The following is a 15940-nucleotide window of genomic DNA, read 5'->3' as shown; positions in this document are numbered from 1 at the left end:
TGAGGCCATTTCCTCTTACAGAAGAGGAAATACATTACCAATGCTGCTCAGTGCCCTTGGGAAAGCAACCTGCCTGTGGATCGAGTGTTGCCTAGTGCAGCTCAGTACCCCTGGGACAGGAACCTGTGGGACCAGTGCTGCTCAGTACCCCTGGGACATGGACAAGTGGGAACAGTGCTGTCCAGTAGTGCTGTGTGCTGCCGACGCCACCAGGGCAGTAGCCGAGTAGACGGGGCTTGCGGTCCCAGCCAAAGGCGCCGGGTGGGACGGCTGCCCCCGCGGGGAGCACGGTGAGGGTAGAGCCCGTGGCCACTCTCTAGACAAAGGCGGCTGCTCCCCGGCGCGGCGCGGCGCACGAGCGAGGCCGGGCGCGGCCCGGGGTGGGCGGTGGCGGGCGGCAGGTGCGGCCCCTTCAGCCCCTCCGCTGAGCGGCTCGGCCCCCGCCCAGCCCCGCGGAGCCGCAGCAGCGCCGTCAATCAGCGTCGCCCCCCCTCCGTCCTCCCTTCCCGCACGCCTCGGCGCGCTGCATCGGGCTCGGTGACAGCAGCGAGCTGAGCGCGGCGGGAGTCTCCGCTCCCAGCCAGCACCGAGAGTCGGGCGCGGCGGCGGCGGGGCTGGGAGGGCTGCCGAAGCATGCGGAGCCATGGGCCAGGGCTGCGGACACTCCATCCTCTGCCGGACCCAGCCATACCAGGCGGCCGCATCTGACATGTGAGTTCCCTCCCGCCGGCGCCGGGGATGGGGGACCACGCCGGGAGGGAGGGATGCTCTGGGAGTGATGCTGGGCAAAGGAGCGAAGGAGACATCAGGGACGCAGGAAAAAGTTCCTCCTGCCTGACAGCTGTCAGCGAGGGGGTGGCAGGGAAATGAAAAGAGGCTGCGACCCCTCCCTGTTTCCCACTTGCCACCTATGTTAGCCCTGGGGCAGGTCATCACTGGTGTTTCTGTGCCAGAGGGCTGGTGTGAACAGAATCCCCCTGTTTCCCCATCACCCTCATCCCATGATGATTACCTGCAAGGGTGGAAGGCTCCTGGCCCAGTGGTGGGCTGCAGGGGGGGCCCGGGTGACTTTGTGAAATTCAGGTCAGGCCTCTGAATTGTGGTTTTGGCAGCTTCGCACAGGGCAAGAGAAGCCACCCCCTGCACCCACCCACTCACCAAACAGATTTGGGGGTCCCGGTGTCACAGTGCCTGTCTGTATATGGTGAGGTGGGAATGGGGCTCCATGGGTCATGGTGGTCTCATGCTGCAGCAGACACAAGGGACTTTGTGTAAGAGCATGGAGTGACCTTGCTGAGGGATGACAGTGCTCCCTGGAAGCAGGGAAGGGTGATGCTCTGAAGACCCCACGTGGGAAGAGGGGCTGAGCTGGCTAACGGGAAGCTTGCAGTGTCTCAATTCCCATCACCCACAGGCTTGACTGGGGCTGGTGGAGACCCCCTTCTCTGTGTGCACGCATGTGCAGCACTCACGAGGCTCCACAGCTGCTGGGGAGCAGGCCATGCATGGGCGGTTCACAGTATGTGGGTGCTCTGACTCCTGGGTACCAAGAGATTGGGGTGCTCCCAATCCCTTCTCCCCCTACTCCAGCGGGATCAGATCCCACATTGTCAAAGGGTGAGCTGAACCACAGGAAAGAGATACAGGTCTTAGGGCAAAAAGGCTTCTCAGTGCTTGTATTCCTTTGTCTGGCAGTGCCAGCTCCACATGCTCAGGCTCTGGCCGAGCTGCCTGGCTCAGCAGCCCACACCAAGACGACCAGAACCAGGGGGCACATCGCTGCACTGGGATGTGCCCGGAGCAGCCTTGGGTCTCCTGGAGCAGGTGCTTTAGGTGATGACAGGAGTATTGGGGTGCAGGGAATCTTCCATCCACTCCTGCCCCAGTGCTACACATTTCCCTCACCGGGTTTTCGCACCTTCATGAGTTGACCTTCGGATGAGGACTTTGTCCCTCTCCATAGAAAATACCCTCCAGCATCTCCATTGCCTACATGCAATGTGTGGCTTGGATCTGTCTTCTCAAGGCCCCAGTAGGTGCCGATCCTCCTACACTTCCGTGGGTGCTGGGTCTGTCTCTGCAGGCAGCATCCTTCCCTCAGTTCTCCTGTCTCACTCCCTGGTGCTGTGTGTGCTTTGTTTCCTGCAGAGATCCTTCCCTGGTGCTGCCTGAACATGTGCATGTGTCCTTTTCTTTAAGCAAAACACACAAAGGTCTTGAAATGCCATGTGATCCCCATGTTCCCTCCTGTCTCTGCTGCTGTTTAAAGGATTTTAAAAGAAGTAGGTGACAGAAAAGATTGGTGTAGCTGTGTTGGCTGTGCCCCTCAAGCTGCCCCAGGCAGGCAAGGTAGGAACATTGAGTCCAGCTGCTTTCCCCTTTTACCCAGGATACGTCCTTCATAGATATTTGTCCCTATTCCTGTAAACCCCAAGGGGTATATAGAAGTGGCAAAGCTTGCAAAGAGCTGTCAGAGAATGATGCCCTTAGCCCTGCAGTGCTCCCTGGAGGGGTTGCAGTAGTGAGATTGGTGCTGTGGGGAGGGCTGCTGCCTGCTCCCTGCCTCCACTCCAGCCCTGCGGTGTTTGATGCTGGCTGGCAATGATGCGTGAGACTGGGATCCAGTGGCCCAGCTCTCCCATGTGCATGGTGCATTTTTTGCAAGGGGATGCAGGTGCAGCATTATCCAGGTCACATTTTAACCCATTTCTTCCTTTTCTCCCACTGGGAAGTGTGTTCCCGGGTGGGTGGACGCTGACCTGGTTAGCGGTGGGTGGGATGTCAGGGTGCCTGGAGCTGCTGCTGTCACAGCATCTGACAGCAGCTGGGGCTGGGGAAGAAGCTACTGAGCCCTGGGGATGGAAAACACAGAGGAGGAGATGCTGCTCTGAGCACCCCTGTGGAAGGCCCCAGGTCAGGGCTTCCTTCAGGGCAGAACACTGGCTGGGATGCAGGGGGTGTGAGCTGGGCATTGGCCTTGGAGCACCTGCAAAGGTGAGGGCAGGCTGCCAAACCACCTCGAGAACCCCCCTGACCCTTCATGGCTATTGCTGGTCCCCAGGCTGCATGTGTAAAGTGCCATGGAAAATACCCACTCCATTGTCCTGTCAGTTTGGCCAGGATGGCTCTGCTCCTCCCCAGGCCCTCACTTGCCAGGGAAAGGGGTTCAGTGGAATGAGGTTAACCTGGTCCCCCATTGTTTGGGTTCTTAGGTGATGTTCTCCAGGTTTTTTGAAGCCTGGGGCTCTTCCTACCCTGGTAACTGGGGCTCTTCAGGATCACCCACCTGCCTGGGCACCCAGCCCTGGAGCCTGGAGGTGCCTGGCAGGGAAAATGGAGGGGAAGCTCCTGGTTGCAAGCTTCCTGCATTCTGCATATGCCAGGAGCTTCCCAGCACCCTGCACCTGTCCATGGGAGATCTCCAGGGTGAGTGAGAAATTTCCCCTCCATCACCCCAGGGCATCTCCCCGAGCATCTTCAGCTTTAGAATAGGCAATTGTTTGGAAGTGTTGGGAATTGGGCCAGATTCTGGCTCTGTTAGTGAGGACCCTCACCAAGTGTGCCCTGGCCATCATCTCCAGCAGAGCCCTGCACATTCCCTGTGAGCTGTGCTGCTTTGGGGGCTCTGGGAGGCTGAGCATCCATCTAGGGCTGAATGCAGGATTCTCTGGGGGCAACGGTGGATGCAGCAGCAGTTTCTGGGAATCCCTCTTTCCTCCTGCTCCCCTCTGACCCTGGTCCTTGCTTTTTGCTTTTGTCTCATTCCCTGCTCCCACGTGGCTCAGCGGGAGCTGCGCTGGGCTGCAGACAGAAATGCCAGCAGGGCCCGGAGCTGCGTGGGACTTTCTGCCTGTCCAGCTTTATCCTGTCCTCCTTAATGGATGGGCCTGTCTGGAGGGGGGAGTGAGTGGGATGGAGAGTGTTGGGAGATGCTTTGTCTGCTACCATGGCTTCATCTGCGCAGCAGCAGCAGCAGCAGTGGGGTCAGGCAGTGGACAGGCTGCTGAGTGTGGGCAACAGGCAGCCTGGAGCTCAGATCCCCCTGGCCAGGGTGCCAGCGGTGGGTGGAAAGTCTCACCCGCCTTGCAACAATGGGCGATGACAGCAAGATTTGATGTTTGAGGAGTTGGAGCCTGAGCTGTGGGATGATTGGTTTGGGTTGGAAAGAACCTTAAAGCCCATCCAGTTCCAATGTCCCTGCCATGGGGAGGGACACCTTCTACTACACCAGGTTGTTCCCCATCCAATCCGGCCTTTTAGCAAGGTCTACAAAGGTGTAGGAAGGTCTACAAAGGTGTAGGAAGATGTTTGGAAACACCTTGTAGGCTGTCCCCAAACCTTGTCATCCACACAGCATCCTCGGGGAATGGACCAGTATAGCAGCCTATGGGATTTGCTGTCAGGAATGTCCCCGAGGCTGGTTATTTGGCAGCAGCAGCCCTTGATCCGCTCCTGTCCCAGATCCTGCTCCCAGTACCAAATCCTGCTCCTGGACCCACGTTCTGAGCCCTGCCTGCATCACTGGTGTGTGGAGTCAGAGGGGAGGAAGGACTTCGGAGAAGCTTGAGTGGGTTCAAGCCTTCTGGGTCTTTGTCAGTTTGTATTTTCTATGATAAATCAAATAGAACAAGGAGGGGCATTTGGAAGTGGGGTGGGGTGCATTTCCCACTGAAAATATTAAACCCTGACTTTTTTGGCTGGGGCTGGGTTAGGGCTTAGCCTGAGCATTGCGGCCATCGAGGACAGCTTCACTATGTGTCTCGGCATCCCCAGAACCCTCTGCTCTCCACCCAAGGAGGGAAAAGCAGCCAGCAGCTGCCAGTGCAGCCCTGGGACAAAGTGCTGACTTAGCCAGAAGCCTCCCCTGGCTCCCAGTTGCTTTTCAGCCCCTTCCCAGGCTGTTAGTAACTTGCACGTTTCAGCTGGGTGACTCAGAAGACAGCGAGAAGATATTTATAAGGAGCATTTGAAAGGCAGAGACTGGTGAAGGGTTTACTTCCTCCTCTTCTCTTGAGCCGTTGCCAGCTGAATGTGGCTGTGCTTTGCTTGGCTGTGGAGTGGGGTCTGGTAGGTAACCTGTCCATGTTCCCTGAAGTTCAGTGTCTGCTTGCTATGGCGTGAGGATGCTGATGCTCCAATGAAAGCCTCCGTGCAAACCCCCTGTTGTTTACAGGCACACTAAATCTCACCCCATTGCAGCAGAGCCCTAATGCTACTGCCTGCGAGGAGAGCCAGAATTTGGGAATACAGGGATTTTCAGCCCCAGAGTGTCTGATGGTCCCCAGGCTGGCTCTGAGGCATGGAGCCCTGCCAAGTGGGGGCATCGATCAGCCTGGTGAGAATGGTGGTGATGCTCTCGGATGTGTGTGCAGCTTCTTGGTGGTTTGGGGTTTCTCCTCACATCAGAGCTGTCCTGTGTACCTACTCCTGCAGCGAGGATGTCTCCACAGCCCTGTCCTCAAGCCAATACTTGGCTTGAGCCTGGGTGGAAGGACACAGGCCATGCGTATTGCTGTGTTTTCCCTTGCTCTCCCCAAAATGGGGTCTTTCCCCACGTTTTTTACTAGTGTGATCACAGACGGCTGGATCTGTGAATGGAAAAAGCAGGTGGAAACCATGAAGGTTTTAAGTAAGAAATTGGGGTCGGGGAAGGTGGTGCTAGTGATGGGGAACAGTGCCAGTGCCAGAGTCCCTAATCTCCTGACTCAAGCAGGGTGATGGCAATTTTCAAGAATTTGATTGTCAGCTGCTCAAGCCAGGAACTCCTGCGGGTGCTGGGAGGAGGGTCTTGGATCCTGAGCATGAACATCCTGGGGAGCTGCAGGATGTGGGGACCCCCTTGGTCCTTCTGCAGCACCTCAGGGGTGGAGCTTGGCCTCCCTTTGGCTGATGAGGGGCTCGGACTGGGCCTGAGGTTAGGATTAGGGTTAGGGTCAGAGCTAAGGTTAGGGGTAGAGCTAAGATTAGGGTTAGGGTCAGAGCTAGTGCTAAAGTTAGGGCTAAATTTAGGTCTGGGTTTAGGGCTACAATCAAGTTTAGGGCTAGCGACTGGGTTAAGGATAGGTTTAATGTTAAGGCTAAGGCTAAGTTTAGCATTAAAGTTAGGTCTAGGGCTAAGATAAAAAATTTAGGGTCAGGTTAGATCAAAGATTAGTGTTAGAGCTGGGGTTAAGTCTAGGACTGGTGTTAGGTCTTTGGCTAAGTTTAAGGCTCAGGTTAGTATCAGGACTAAGACTAATTTTAGGTTTATGCTTAGGTTTAGGTTTAAGCTTAGGTTCAGTGTTAATGGTAGCCTAGGGTTAGATTTAGGGCTAGGGTTAGACCTATGCTGAAGGTTAGTGTTACCATTTGTGTTAGAGTTAGATTTAAGGCTTAGTTTAGTGTTAAGGTTATAGTTAGGTTTAGATTTAGAGCTAGGCTGGGTCTAAGTTTAGGGTTAGAGCTATGGCTGGGTGTAGGTTTATGGTTAGGTCTATGACTAGCGTTAGGGTTAATGCTAGACTAGACTTAGCGTTGAGTCTTCCAGGACAAAGGCATGCAGTGCCCTCCATGCTCCCTCAGCAGAATATGCTCCATTTTCCCCATCAGCACAGCCTTGTGGCCTTCCCATCCATGTTTTTCCCCCTTCAGCTGAGCCAGAGCCTGTCTGGGACCGGTCATGTGGTTTGATTTTGTCTCCCAACTGTCCTGGTCTCACTGGGGAGTGGGACAGATGCTGAGTCAGCAACACTGCTGGATGAAACCCCCAAAACTGGAATGTTTTGCTAAAGCTCAAGCAAGGAAAAATGGTGCTGGGTGTGGACAGAGCAGGTCTTGAGGCTTGAGAAGAGTCTATGTGGAAATGCCAGCCAAACTGCTGAGGGCCAAACATTCCCCAAAATCAGCCTGAGGGCACTAAGGTGCCTTTTGGGTGCTGGTTTCCTTTGATCAGACCCGAGATGCAGGCAGATGCAGCAGCAGAGTTGGGTGAGCATTCACTCCAGAGGATGCCGCAGGAAATGAGTTGCTCATGGTGGGTGCTGGGTATAACGAACCCCGTGAGCCTTAGGAAGAGGTTGAGGGGGCCTGCTGTTGAGTCTGACTGTCTCCAGTCAGAAATTATGCTCCTGGGAATGGCCGTCAGCCCCTGTCAGGCACCTGTCTCTGATCCTGCACCTACCAGATCAACAAGACACACCTGGAACTTCTTGGGGTAGGATTTGTGCTGTGTTGTGCCATGCTGCAGACCAGGTGGAGGGGCCACGAGTGCCAGTAGCTCCACATGGTTTGGGAACCCAGGGTTCAGGGTAATGCCAGAGACATGTCCTTGGGGCCCCCCATGTCCAGCTGTGACCATCTCCCTCTCTTCAAGGACACAAAGCAACCTGTCCCACTGTGCTGCTCCTGTGAGAATGCATGGATGGAAAGAAGGTCTCATCCTCCCAGCAATACTGTGGGAGCTGGCTTCTGGGGTGTGTGGGTATGCTGTTTTGGTGAAGATGGAGGGCTTTGTGAAGGTGGGGGCTTGGCGCTGCTGGAGAACCCCCTCTCCCCTGCTGCGCAGGCAGGGACAGGGACAGCAGGTCCGTGGGCTGGCGAGAAGTGCAGAGTCAGGCACGGTGTGCGCTGCCATCCATAGAGCCTGGAGGGAGCTCCGTGTGCCAGCCGAGAGTGCAGAGAGCCGTAGCGTGGGCAGGGGGACCCCAGTTATGTTCCCCAGTCCCCTTCCTCCTGAAACTCCAAATCTGCAGGCACTGCAGAGAGCCCAGGTGCTCCCAAGAGGGACCGCGGTGACACTCTGGGAACCCTGTTTCTGTCCTTACCTGTGCAGCTCAGTTGGATCCTGGCTCCTGAACCAGTCCCTGTCTGTCACCAGGGACTGTGACACAGGGAAGAGGACAAGGCTAGGGACTCTTCTCAGGTGGCACCTGGCTGCCAACCCTCCTGCCAGCGCTCTGTCCAGGCACAGTGTGGCGGGGAAGCTGGAGCCAGCAGTTCAACCACAGAAAAGCCATTAATTAATGGAAAGCGTGATCCAGGATTAAAAGCCCGACATGCTCCGGCACTGGTCCCAGTACCAGTGGGATCTTGGCTGTGCCAGGGACCAACCCAGAAGGATGCACCAGGGGAGGCTTAGTTTGGATATTAGGGAAAATTCGTTCCCTGACGGGGTGCAGTGCAGGCTGCACAGGGCAGTGGTGCAGTCCCCATCCCTGGAGAGATTTAAAAGCTGTGTGGATGGGTTAACATGGGTTAGTGGTGTCCTTGGCAGTGCTGGGGGAATGGTTGGACTTGATGGTCTCAGAGGGCTTTTCCAACCTAAACGATTCTGTTTCCATGATTCCACATGGCATCTCCATGCCCATCCCAGGGCTGAGCTGCATCTCTCTGCCGGTTCCATCTCTCCCCCAGTACCCACACCAGCCCCATCATTGGAAGTCCTCACAGCCAATCCCCATCCCCAGTTGCCCCCTCCCCTCCTCTCAGGGAAAGCTGAGGCTTTGGAAGTTAAAAACTCAACTCAGCTCTGGGAAACAGGTTGAAGGTGTCAGACAGAGCCACTCTCACCCTGATGAGCCTCCAAGGCATGCGTGGCTTTGAGCTGTGTCCTCCTTTGTCTCTCCACAGATGGTCCCCACTCCCTGCACTAACTCTGGCTCATGGGAATATTGGGATCATTTGGGAGGAGGTTCTGGCCCAGTGAGTGGCTCCCACTTGTGCCATGTTCACAGATGGAGGATCCAGTGAGAAATCTGTGGTGTTGCTTGGGAGACCATCCCTGCTTCTGGGGGGCTGTACTTCCCAGAAAGCATGGGGCATGGAAAGCAGAGGCAGGATCCTGGCTCCTGCTCTATTAATACTATTTTTAAAGGAAAAAAATGCAGGAAAAGAAAAAAAAAAAAAAGCAAAGGGTAGATGATGAACACATGCTGAACCACCATCAACGGCAGCTTTTTTCCCCCCTCTAGTTATCAACTAAATGTACTAATTGAAAGATGAGTTGGCAGCATCTGTAGTGCTGCATTTATCCAAGGACAATTCCCCAGGGATTCAAGGTAACTGTGTGTTTTTTCTCTCGCCTTGCTATGCTCCTGCCTGGTTGGCTCCCTTGGGGTGCTGGTGGCTTTGCTTGGAGGTCCCCGTGGTGGTGGGATTTGCAGGGATGCCATGCAACAGGGATGAAGATTTGCAGGGCTGCCATGCAATGGGGACAGGGATTTGCAGGCTTGCAGGGCTGCCAGGCTTTCCAGCCCTATCACTGAGGCCAGCTGCATTCCTGTGGCTCCTGGCAGCCCCGGGAGCTGCTCTCCCAGCCTGGCAGCAGGGGCAGCTGGCTGCATAGGACCTGATGCTCCAGGGTGGAGCACCCGGAGCAGTGTGTTTGCCAAGTAAACAGGGCTCAGCCTTCTGCAGCCGGATCAACAGCCTTCACACGTTTGCTCAGCAAATAAATCCCACCCGGCAAAGCTTTGGTGCCACTGGTCCCCTTCCCGCCATGCTCCTGCCAACTGGTCTGTCAGTGCCCAGCATCCTGCAGCACCTGTCCATTATTATGCAGGTCTGGAATTACGAAGGGCTCATGATGGCTTCAAATTAAACATGGCAGCTCAGCAGCCATCCCTTGCCTGGAGATGCCAGGGTGATGCTTAACCCATACTGGGATCTGTCCTGTGGATGTGCAGGGTGAAGTCCTTCAGCTCCAGGGAAATATTTTGGCTCTGGACTGAGCAATTGCAGGAAACATGCAATTTTCTGTCACTTCTGGAGGCTGGGGAAGGTGGAAACTGCATTGGCAGGTGTTGGTCTGGGAGGCTGGCTGCTCTGGTGATGGAAGAAAGATGTCTGGGTGTGTGGGGATCCTGGAGTGCCCTATCCATGCCAGAGCACCATACCCTGCCATTGCTGCTTCCCTTGCTCCAGGCTCTCCTGTGCCCCTCCTCTGCCCCAGACCATGTTCCCTCTGGGGTCCTTATCCCCCCATAACACACTGCCCACAACGAGGGTTCTATTGAGGTGGGGACAGATGCCACCTCCCCCCTTCCCTTTGCCTTGCGACTGTGGGATGTGATCCCAGCCATTTCATGGGCTGGTTGGCTGCTGCTCCACCTGTCATCTTTCTCTGCTTCCCATTTATTTTCCCCTCACAGATATACTCTTGAGCCCCTGCCACCTGCAGAACTGGGACAACCCCCTTTGCCCAGGCACTACTGTCCACCTCAGGGACCCATTTTCTTCCTGTTCCCGCATCCCTGAGGGGCTGGAGGCATATCCTTCCTTTTACCTTCACTCCCAGAGCAGCAGGACTGTGGCTTGGTCAGGATGTGCCTGTGGGTAGTGAGCATCCCGTCTCGCTGCGCCATCCCTGGCAGAATGGACAGGCACCGGGGTCACCACTGTCACCCCATGGGGACACTGCTGCTTGCCCTGCCACAGAGCTCTCTGGTGCCGGGGCCAAGCCACCCTCCAGCCTTCCAGCTTCTCCAAAGTCACCAGAGTCACTTGTGCACTTCTAGGCCACTAAGTGCTGTAATTACAGATATGCTTTAATTAACATAATTGCGTTTCTACACAAATAAAACATTTGGCGCAGTTAATTCCAAGGCTGCAGCTCCAAACACGAGGTTTCCTGGCCCCCCTGTGGAGATGGCAGGGGGTCTAGCAGAGAGTGGGGTTCTTACCTCCCTGCCGGATCATCCCAGTCCCAGCCAGGGCCTGAGCCAAAACCCCCCATACCCCACTGGAGTGCCCTGCCCTGGTTTGGTGGGGACAGCTGTGCTGGCAGACACTAGGATTGCTGGGATATGGCGCTGGGATTGCTGGGACACGCCACCAGGTTTGCTGGGATATGGCACTGGGATTGCTGGGGCACTGTACTGGCCTTGCTGGGACACAGTTCTGGGTTTAAACACAGCAATTGTTTTGTTGGGAAGTAGCAGTGGAATTGCTGGAGCATGGTACTGGACTTCCTGGGATGCAGCAAGGGGATTGCTGGGATGCAGTACTTGCTAGGCCATGCCACTGGACTTGCTGGGAGATGGCGCTGGGCTTGCTGGAACACCATATTGGGCTCAGTGGAACAGAGCACTGGGATTTCTGGGATGCAACAAACCCAGTGGTTTGCTGGGACACAGAACTGGACTTGCAGGGATGCAGCCCCAGGATTGCTAAGACACAGCACTGGGTTTGCTGGGATATGGCACTGGGATTGCTGGGCCATGGTGCTCAAATTGTTGGAGCACCATATTGGGCTTGCTGGGATGCAGCACTAGGGTTGCTAAAACATAGATCAGGGCTTGCTGGGACACAGCACTGGGTTTGCTGGGACACAGCTGGAGCCAGTGGGTGTTCACCCTGGCTGGGCAATGGGCACAATGGGTGGATCTGGCCCCTCCATCCCATCCCAGAACCTCCCACTGAACTGCCCCCAGGGTGCTCCCAGCACCCAGAGGCCCCTCACCCCCCATTCCCTCTTTAGCAGACCCCAGTGCCCACCACAATCTTGGGAGTCTTTGGATGAAGGCTGGAGCCAGTGGCAGCATCCCAACCCTTTGCCAGGAAGATGCCAGGAAGAACTGAGAAAATGGCTGGTGCTCATGTGCTAAAATGCCCTTTTCATTTAAAAAAAAAAACCAGAAGAAAAGGGGAAAAAAAATTCCATTTCTCTCTGGCTGAAAATGAAAGTGATTATGTAACGAGCAATAAATTATGGAAAGGAATGAGTCATTGGAGCAAATCCCAAGAAAGGCACAGTATTTTTAGCTCCAACACCCTGTGCTGTACTGTGCATTAACCCTTGCAGGACTTGGCCCCCCACTTCACCCTGCCCCCAGGCTGACCCCCTCCAGAGGCACCATATTGGTTTCTGTGAGGATTTTGTCCCTGTGACATTCCCAAGGGAAGATGGAAATGATGTAAGCTGTGGGTCCCTCATCACATGGCCCTTCTTTGTATGGGATGCTTATGGGTAGTCCAGGGAATACTGCTCACCCCAGATCCATGTCCCCATCCTGGGCTAAGCCCCTGCTTTGCTTCCCCTCTGCTCATTCCCACTGGGATAATTAATCCTGATCCCTTCCTGAGACCCTGGGCACCACTGTTGTTTCCTTGCCAAAGAGCCTGAAGAATTAATTAGGAAATAAAAGCAAGGAACAAATTAATTGGAAGAGAAGTAGCGAGGGAGCGAGTGAGCAATCCTGCTTTAATCCAGGTTAAATTGGGGAGTGATTGCTTTGTTAACAGAAGAGATGATGAGAGAGAATTGGAGCAGGCAGGTGCCAGGCGAGACAGTGGCAGCAAGCATCCAGATGCCAAGGGATGCCCATGGAGAGCTGTCCTGAGTGTGGAGGAAAATCCTGGCGACACGAGTGGGAAGCTGGAAGAGGAATTTGGAAGAGAGGCTCAGAGCATCTTGGGGTCAGGGCTCAGAGTGTCCCAGGATCAGCACTCAGACCATCCTCGGGGGCCCAGAGCTTGGAGCACCCCTAAGAAGAGGGCTCAGAACATCCTTGGGATTGAGGCATGGAGCACCCCTGGGATCAGGGCTCAGAGCACCCCTGGGCTTTGGGCTTGGAGCACCCATTGGAACAAGGCTTATAACATCCCTGGAGTCAGGGCTTGGAATATCCCTTTCTTGAGTGACATTATCATTCATGCCCGCTTTTGGGAATCCTGTGGGATTCTCAAAATCCCCAGCGCAGGGACAGGGAACCTCTTCCTTGTGTGCCACACTTCTTTGGGGTCTCCAAGCTGGTGGGAACCAGGCCTGCTTCTCTGTCGCTGAACAGATCCCTGGGTGCTCATGGTGGCACTACACTCCATTGTCACCTGGCAGCAATTCCACCCCTAAACAAGAGGCCAAGGAGAGTGGCAAGGATGAGTGAGAGCCAAGTCCTCGTGTCCTGCAGCTGGAGTGGGGTCAGCTCAGAGCGACACAGCCAGTGCCAAAGGATAACATCTCCTCATCTTTTATTTAATCTGGCAGTAAATTCCTGTCTTCCATATGCTTGGGCTGGGCTGGGATTTCCCTTATTGCTGCTGGGCCACCTGGAATAGTGGTGTGGCACTGTATGTCCAGGGGCTGCTGTACCCCCCAGTACATGCTGTCCCACAGGCACCCGCTGTCCCTTCTCCTGCTGCATGCTCTCACTCTGGCACGTGCTTTCCCCAAAATCCATGTGTCCCTCCAGAGACATTCTATCCCTCCAGGCAATCCTTGTCCTTATGGACAAGTGCTGTCCCTTGTCAAACATGCTGTCCCTCTGCGCACGTGCTGTCCTTTCAGGCACCTGCTCTCCCTCAAGACACATGCTGTCCCCAGGTGTGCAGTGTCCTTCCAGACACAGGGTGTCCCCCAGATGCACGCTGTCCTCTTGGATGTCACCTGTATGGACACATGCTGGTCCCATGAATGCAGGCTGTCCCTATGGATACATGCTGTCACCCTGGATGTGGGTTGTCCCTCTGGACACCTGCTGTCCCTCTGGGTTCAGGCTGTCTCGCACGGACATATGCTGTCCTCTGGGATTCAGGCTGTTTCCATGGACACACTTGTCCCTGTGGATGCTGGCTGTCCCCATGGATACATGCTGTCCCTTTGGACACACGCTGTCCCCATGGATACACTCTCTCCTCCTGGATTCAGTTTGTCCCCATGGACACTGGCTGTCCCCCTGGGTACACACTGTCCCCCTGGATGCATGCTCTCGCCATGGCATATGCTAATCCCCCGGATGCAGGCTGTCCCCATGGATGTCCCCTCTCCCTCACCCCTCTAAGGGTGCAGTGGGGATGTGTTCTGTCCCTACCCACACAGGATACTCTCATGAGACAGGCTGTGTGTGACTCAGGAGATGAAATCCCACTAGCCAGGGCTGGTGAAGATGCTGGTGGCCACCATGGCTAAAGCTTGTCCATGAGGACTGTCTGAGCCAGCTGGGAAAGCAGCCAAAGAATGGGGAGAGAGGTATGGAAACAGAGCCAAGAGCCATCTCAGCCCCACAGGGACCCGACCACCATAGTGGGACCAGCAGGGCTCTGCCATCATATTCATCCCCCTAATTAGCCCTGTGGTGTGTGTGGGCTGCTGGTGGCCCCCCAGCCCCTGCCATGCTCTGAACTGTCTCCACAGAGACCCTCTAAGGGCTCCATCCTTTACTCATCAGCGGTATCACTTAATCAGCTGGGCCCTTCCTTATCCCTTTGTCATCCCTCCACAGAATGTGCTTGGAAGGAACCTACGAGGAGCATCAACTCCTGGCCCTGCACAGCACCATCCCCAAGAGTCACACCCTGTGCCCAAAAGTACTGTCCAAATGCTGCTTGAACTCTGTCAGGCTGGTGCTGTGACCACTTCCCTGGGGAGTCTGTTCCAGTGTCCAGTCACCCTCTGGGTAAAGAATCTTTTCCTAATATCCAACTTAAACCTCTCCTGACACAACTTCAGACCATTCCCTCAGGTCCTGTCACTAGTCACCACAGAGGAGAGATCAGTGCCTGCCCCTTCTCTTCCCCTCACAAGGAAGTTGTAACTGCAATGAGGTCTCCTCTGTCTCCTCCAGGCTGAACAGACCAAGTAACCTCAGCCATTCCTCACACAGCTTCCCCTCAAGGCCCTTCACCACCCTCATTGCCCTCCTTCAGACGCTCTCTAGTGGCTTAATGTCTTTTTTATCTCATGATGCCCAAAACTGCCCCAAGCACTCGAGGCGAGGCTGTCCCAGTGCAGAGCAGAGCGGGACAATCCCCTCCCTCGCTCAGCTGGCAATGCAGGGCCTGATGCCCCCCAGGGACACGGGTGTGACTCATGTGACTCATGTTCAACTTACTGTCGACCAGCACCCCCAGGTCTGTTTCCACGACACTGCTTTCCAGCATCTCATTCCCCAGTCTGTACATACATTGGGGTTGCCCCATCCCAGGTGCAGGATCCTTGATGAACTTCACACACTTGGTGATTGTCCAACTCTCCAATTTGTCAACAGCCCTGCCCCATTTTTTATTGTCTGTGAACTTGCTTAGTCCGAACTTCCAGTCCTGTGTCCAAGTCATTTATAAAGATGTTGAAGAGCACAGGACTTCCTCATCCCTTCCTCATCCCTTTGTTATCCCGCTTTGAACCTAATAATAGCCCAAGCCCCAGACCTGATGTATCCAGGTCCCTGCAGTTGGCACCTCTGGGGGCCATCCCCACAGAGGGGCTGGTGCCAGGGCACCCCCTTCCTTGCCCAGCCTGAGATCATTCTGGGCTGTGGCTCCTGTGATGGATCAAGGGATCCACCTGGATCCTGGATCCCACCCTGCCGGGGTGCTGGAGATTTCTGGGGGTGACAGTGGTGCACACACACACACTCACACACATGCACACCTATCAACAGCTGCAGGCACAGCTCTTCTTTGCTTCCACACATTCCCAATTCTCCTGCTGCTCCCAGCAGGTCCATGCCATGAACCCACCTGGTACCTCCTAGCGCCCCCAGCATTATGCCTGGCATTGCTCGGGCAGTGGATGCCGCAGCATTCTCTGTCCCACTGCATTCCCTGCCCTGCAGCATTCCCTGCCCCGCTTGGGCACTGCAGCTGCGTTCTGGGCACTGGGTGGGATTTATCCATGGGGAAACCACAGAGCAGTAAATGGGATATTGATCAGGTGCCATTGTGGGGATTAGTGCAGAGTGGAAGAGCAGATGAATTGATTTCTGATGGGATTTAGAGCTGTCAGTGTACCTTGGACTAGCAGCTCCAGAGTAATAACAGCCCAATTCATTCACAGATCAGCAGGTCCATTAGTGGCCTTGTCAGTTCAGCCTCAGTCGTCTCTGTTCCATGGGCAGGACCCCAGCCCCATGTGCCACCTGCATTGGCCACTGCGTGTCCCCTCCTTCCCTGGAGGACAGGGATGCTCCAGCCTGTGCCTCCCCAGAGCCAGGATCTGGCCCTGGGTCCATCCCGGTGCCACAGTTTA

At 55.3% G+C, this 15940-nt stretch overlaps 1 protein-coding gene across 1 annotated transcript in view; it reads left to right on the top strand.

The window, feature by feature from the left end:
* The first annotated feature begins 479 nt into the window (after positions 1 to 479).
* PDE2A (phosphodiesterase 2A) overlaps positions 480 to 15940 on the top strand; it is a 41601-nt gene continuing 26140 nt past the window's right edge. The window contains exon 1 of the mRNA XM_042031442.1: positions 480 to 711. Coding sequence (XP_041887376.1) covers positions 644 to 711 — 68 coding nt within the window. The 5' untranslated portion in view covers positions 480 to 643. The remainder of the gene's footprint in view (positions 712 to 15940) is intronic.

The sequence above is a fragment of the Corvus kubaryi genome, unplaced genomic scaffold (genome assembly GCF_017639235.1).
Source record: "Corvus kubaryi isolate FWS band 111438036 unplaced genomic scaffold, C.kubaryi_AGA036_p1.0 37341, whole genome shotgun sequence".
NCBI lineage: Eukaryota > Metazoa > Chordata > Aves > Passeriformes > Corvidae > Corvus > Corvus kubaryi.
Note: the sequence above shows the minus strand (reverse complement) of the source record. Positions and strands in the feature narration are given on the sequence as shown.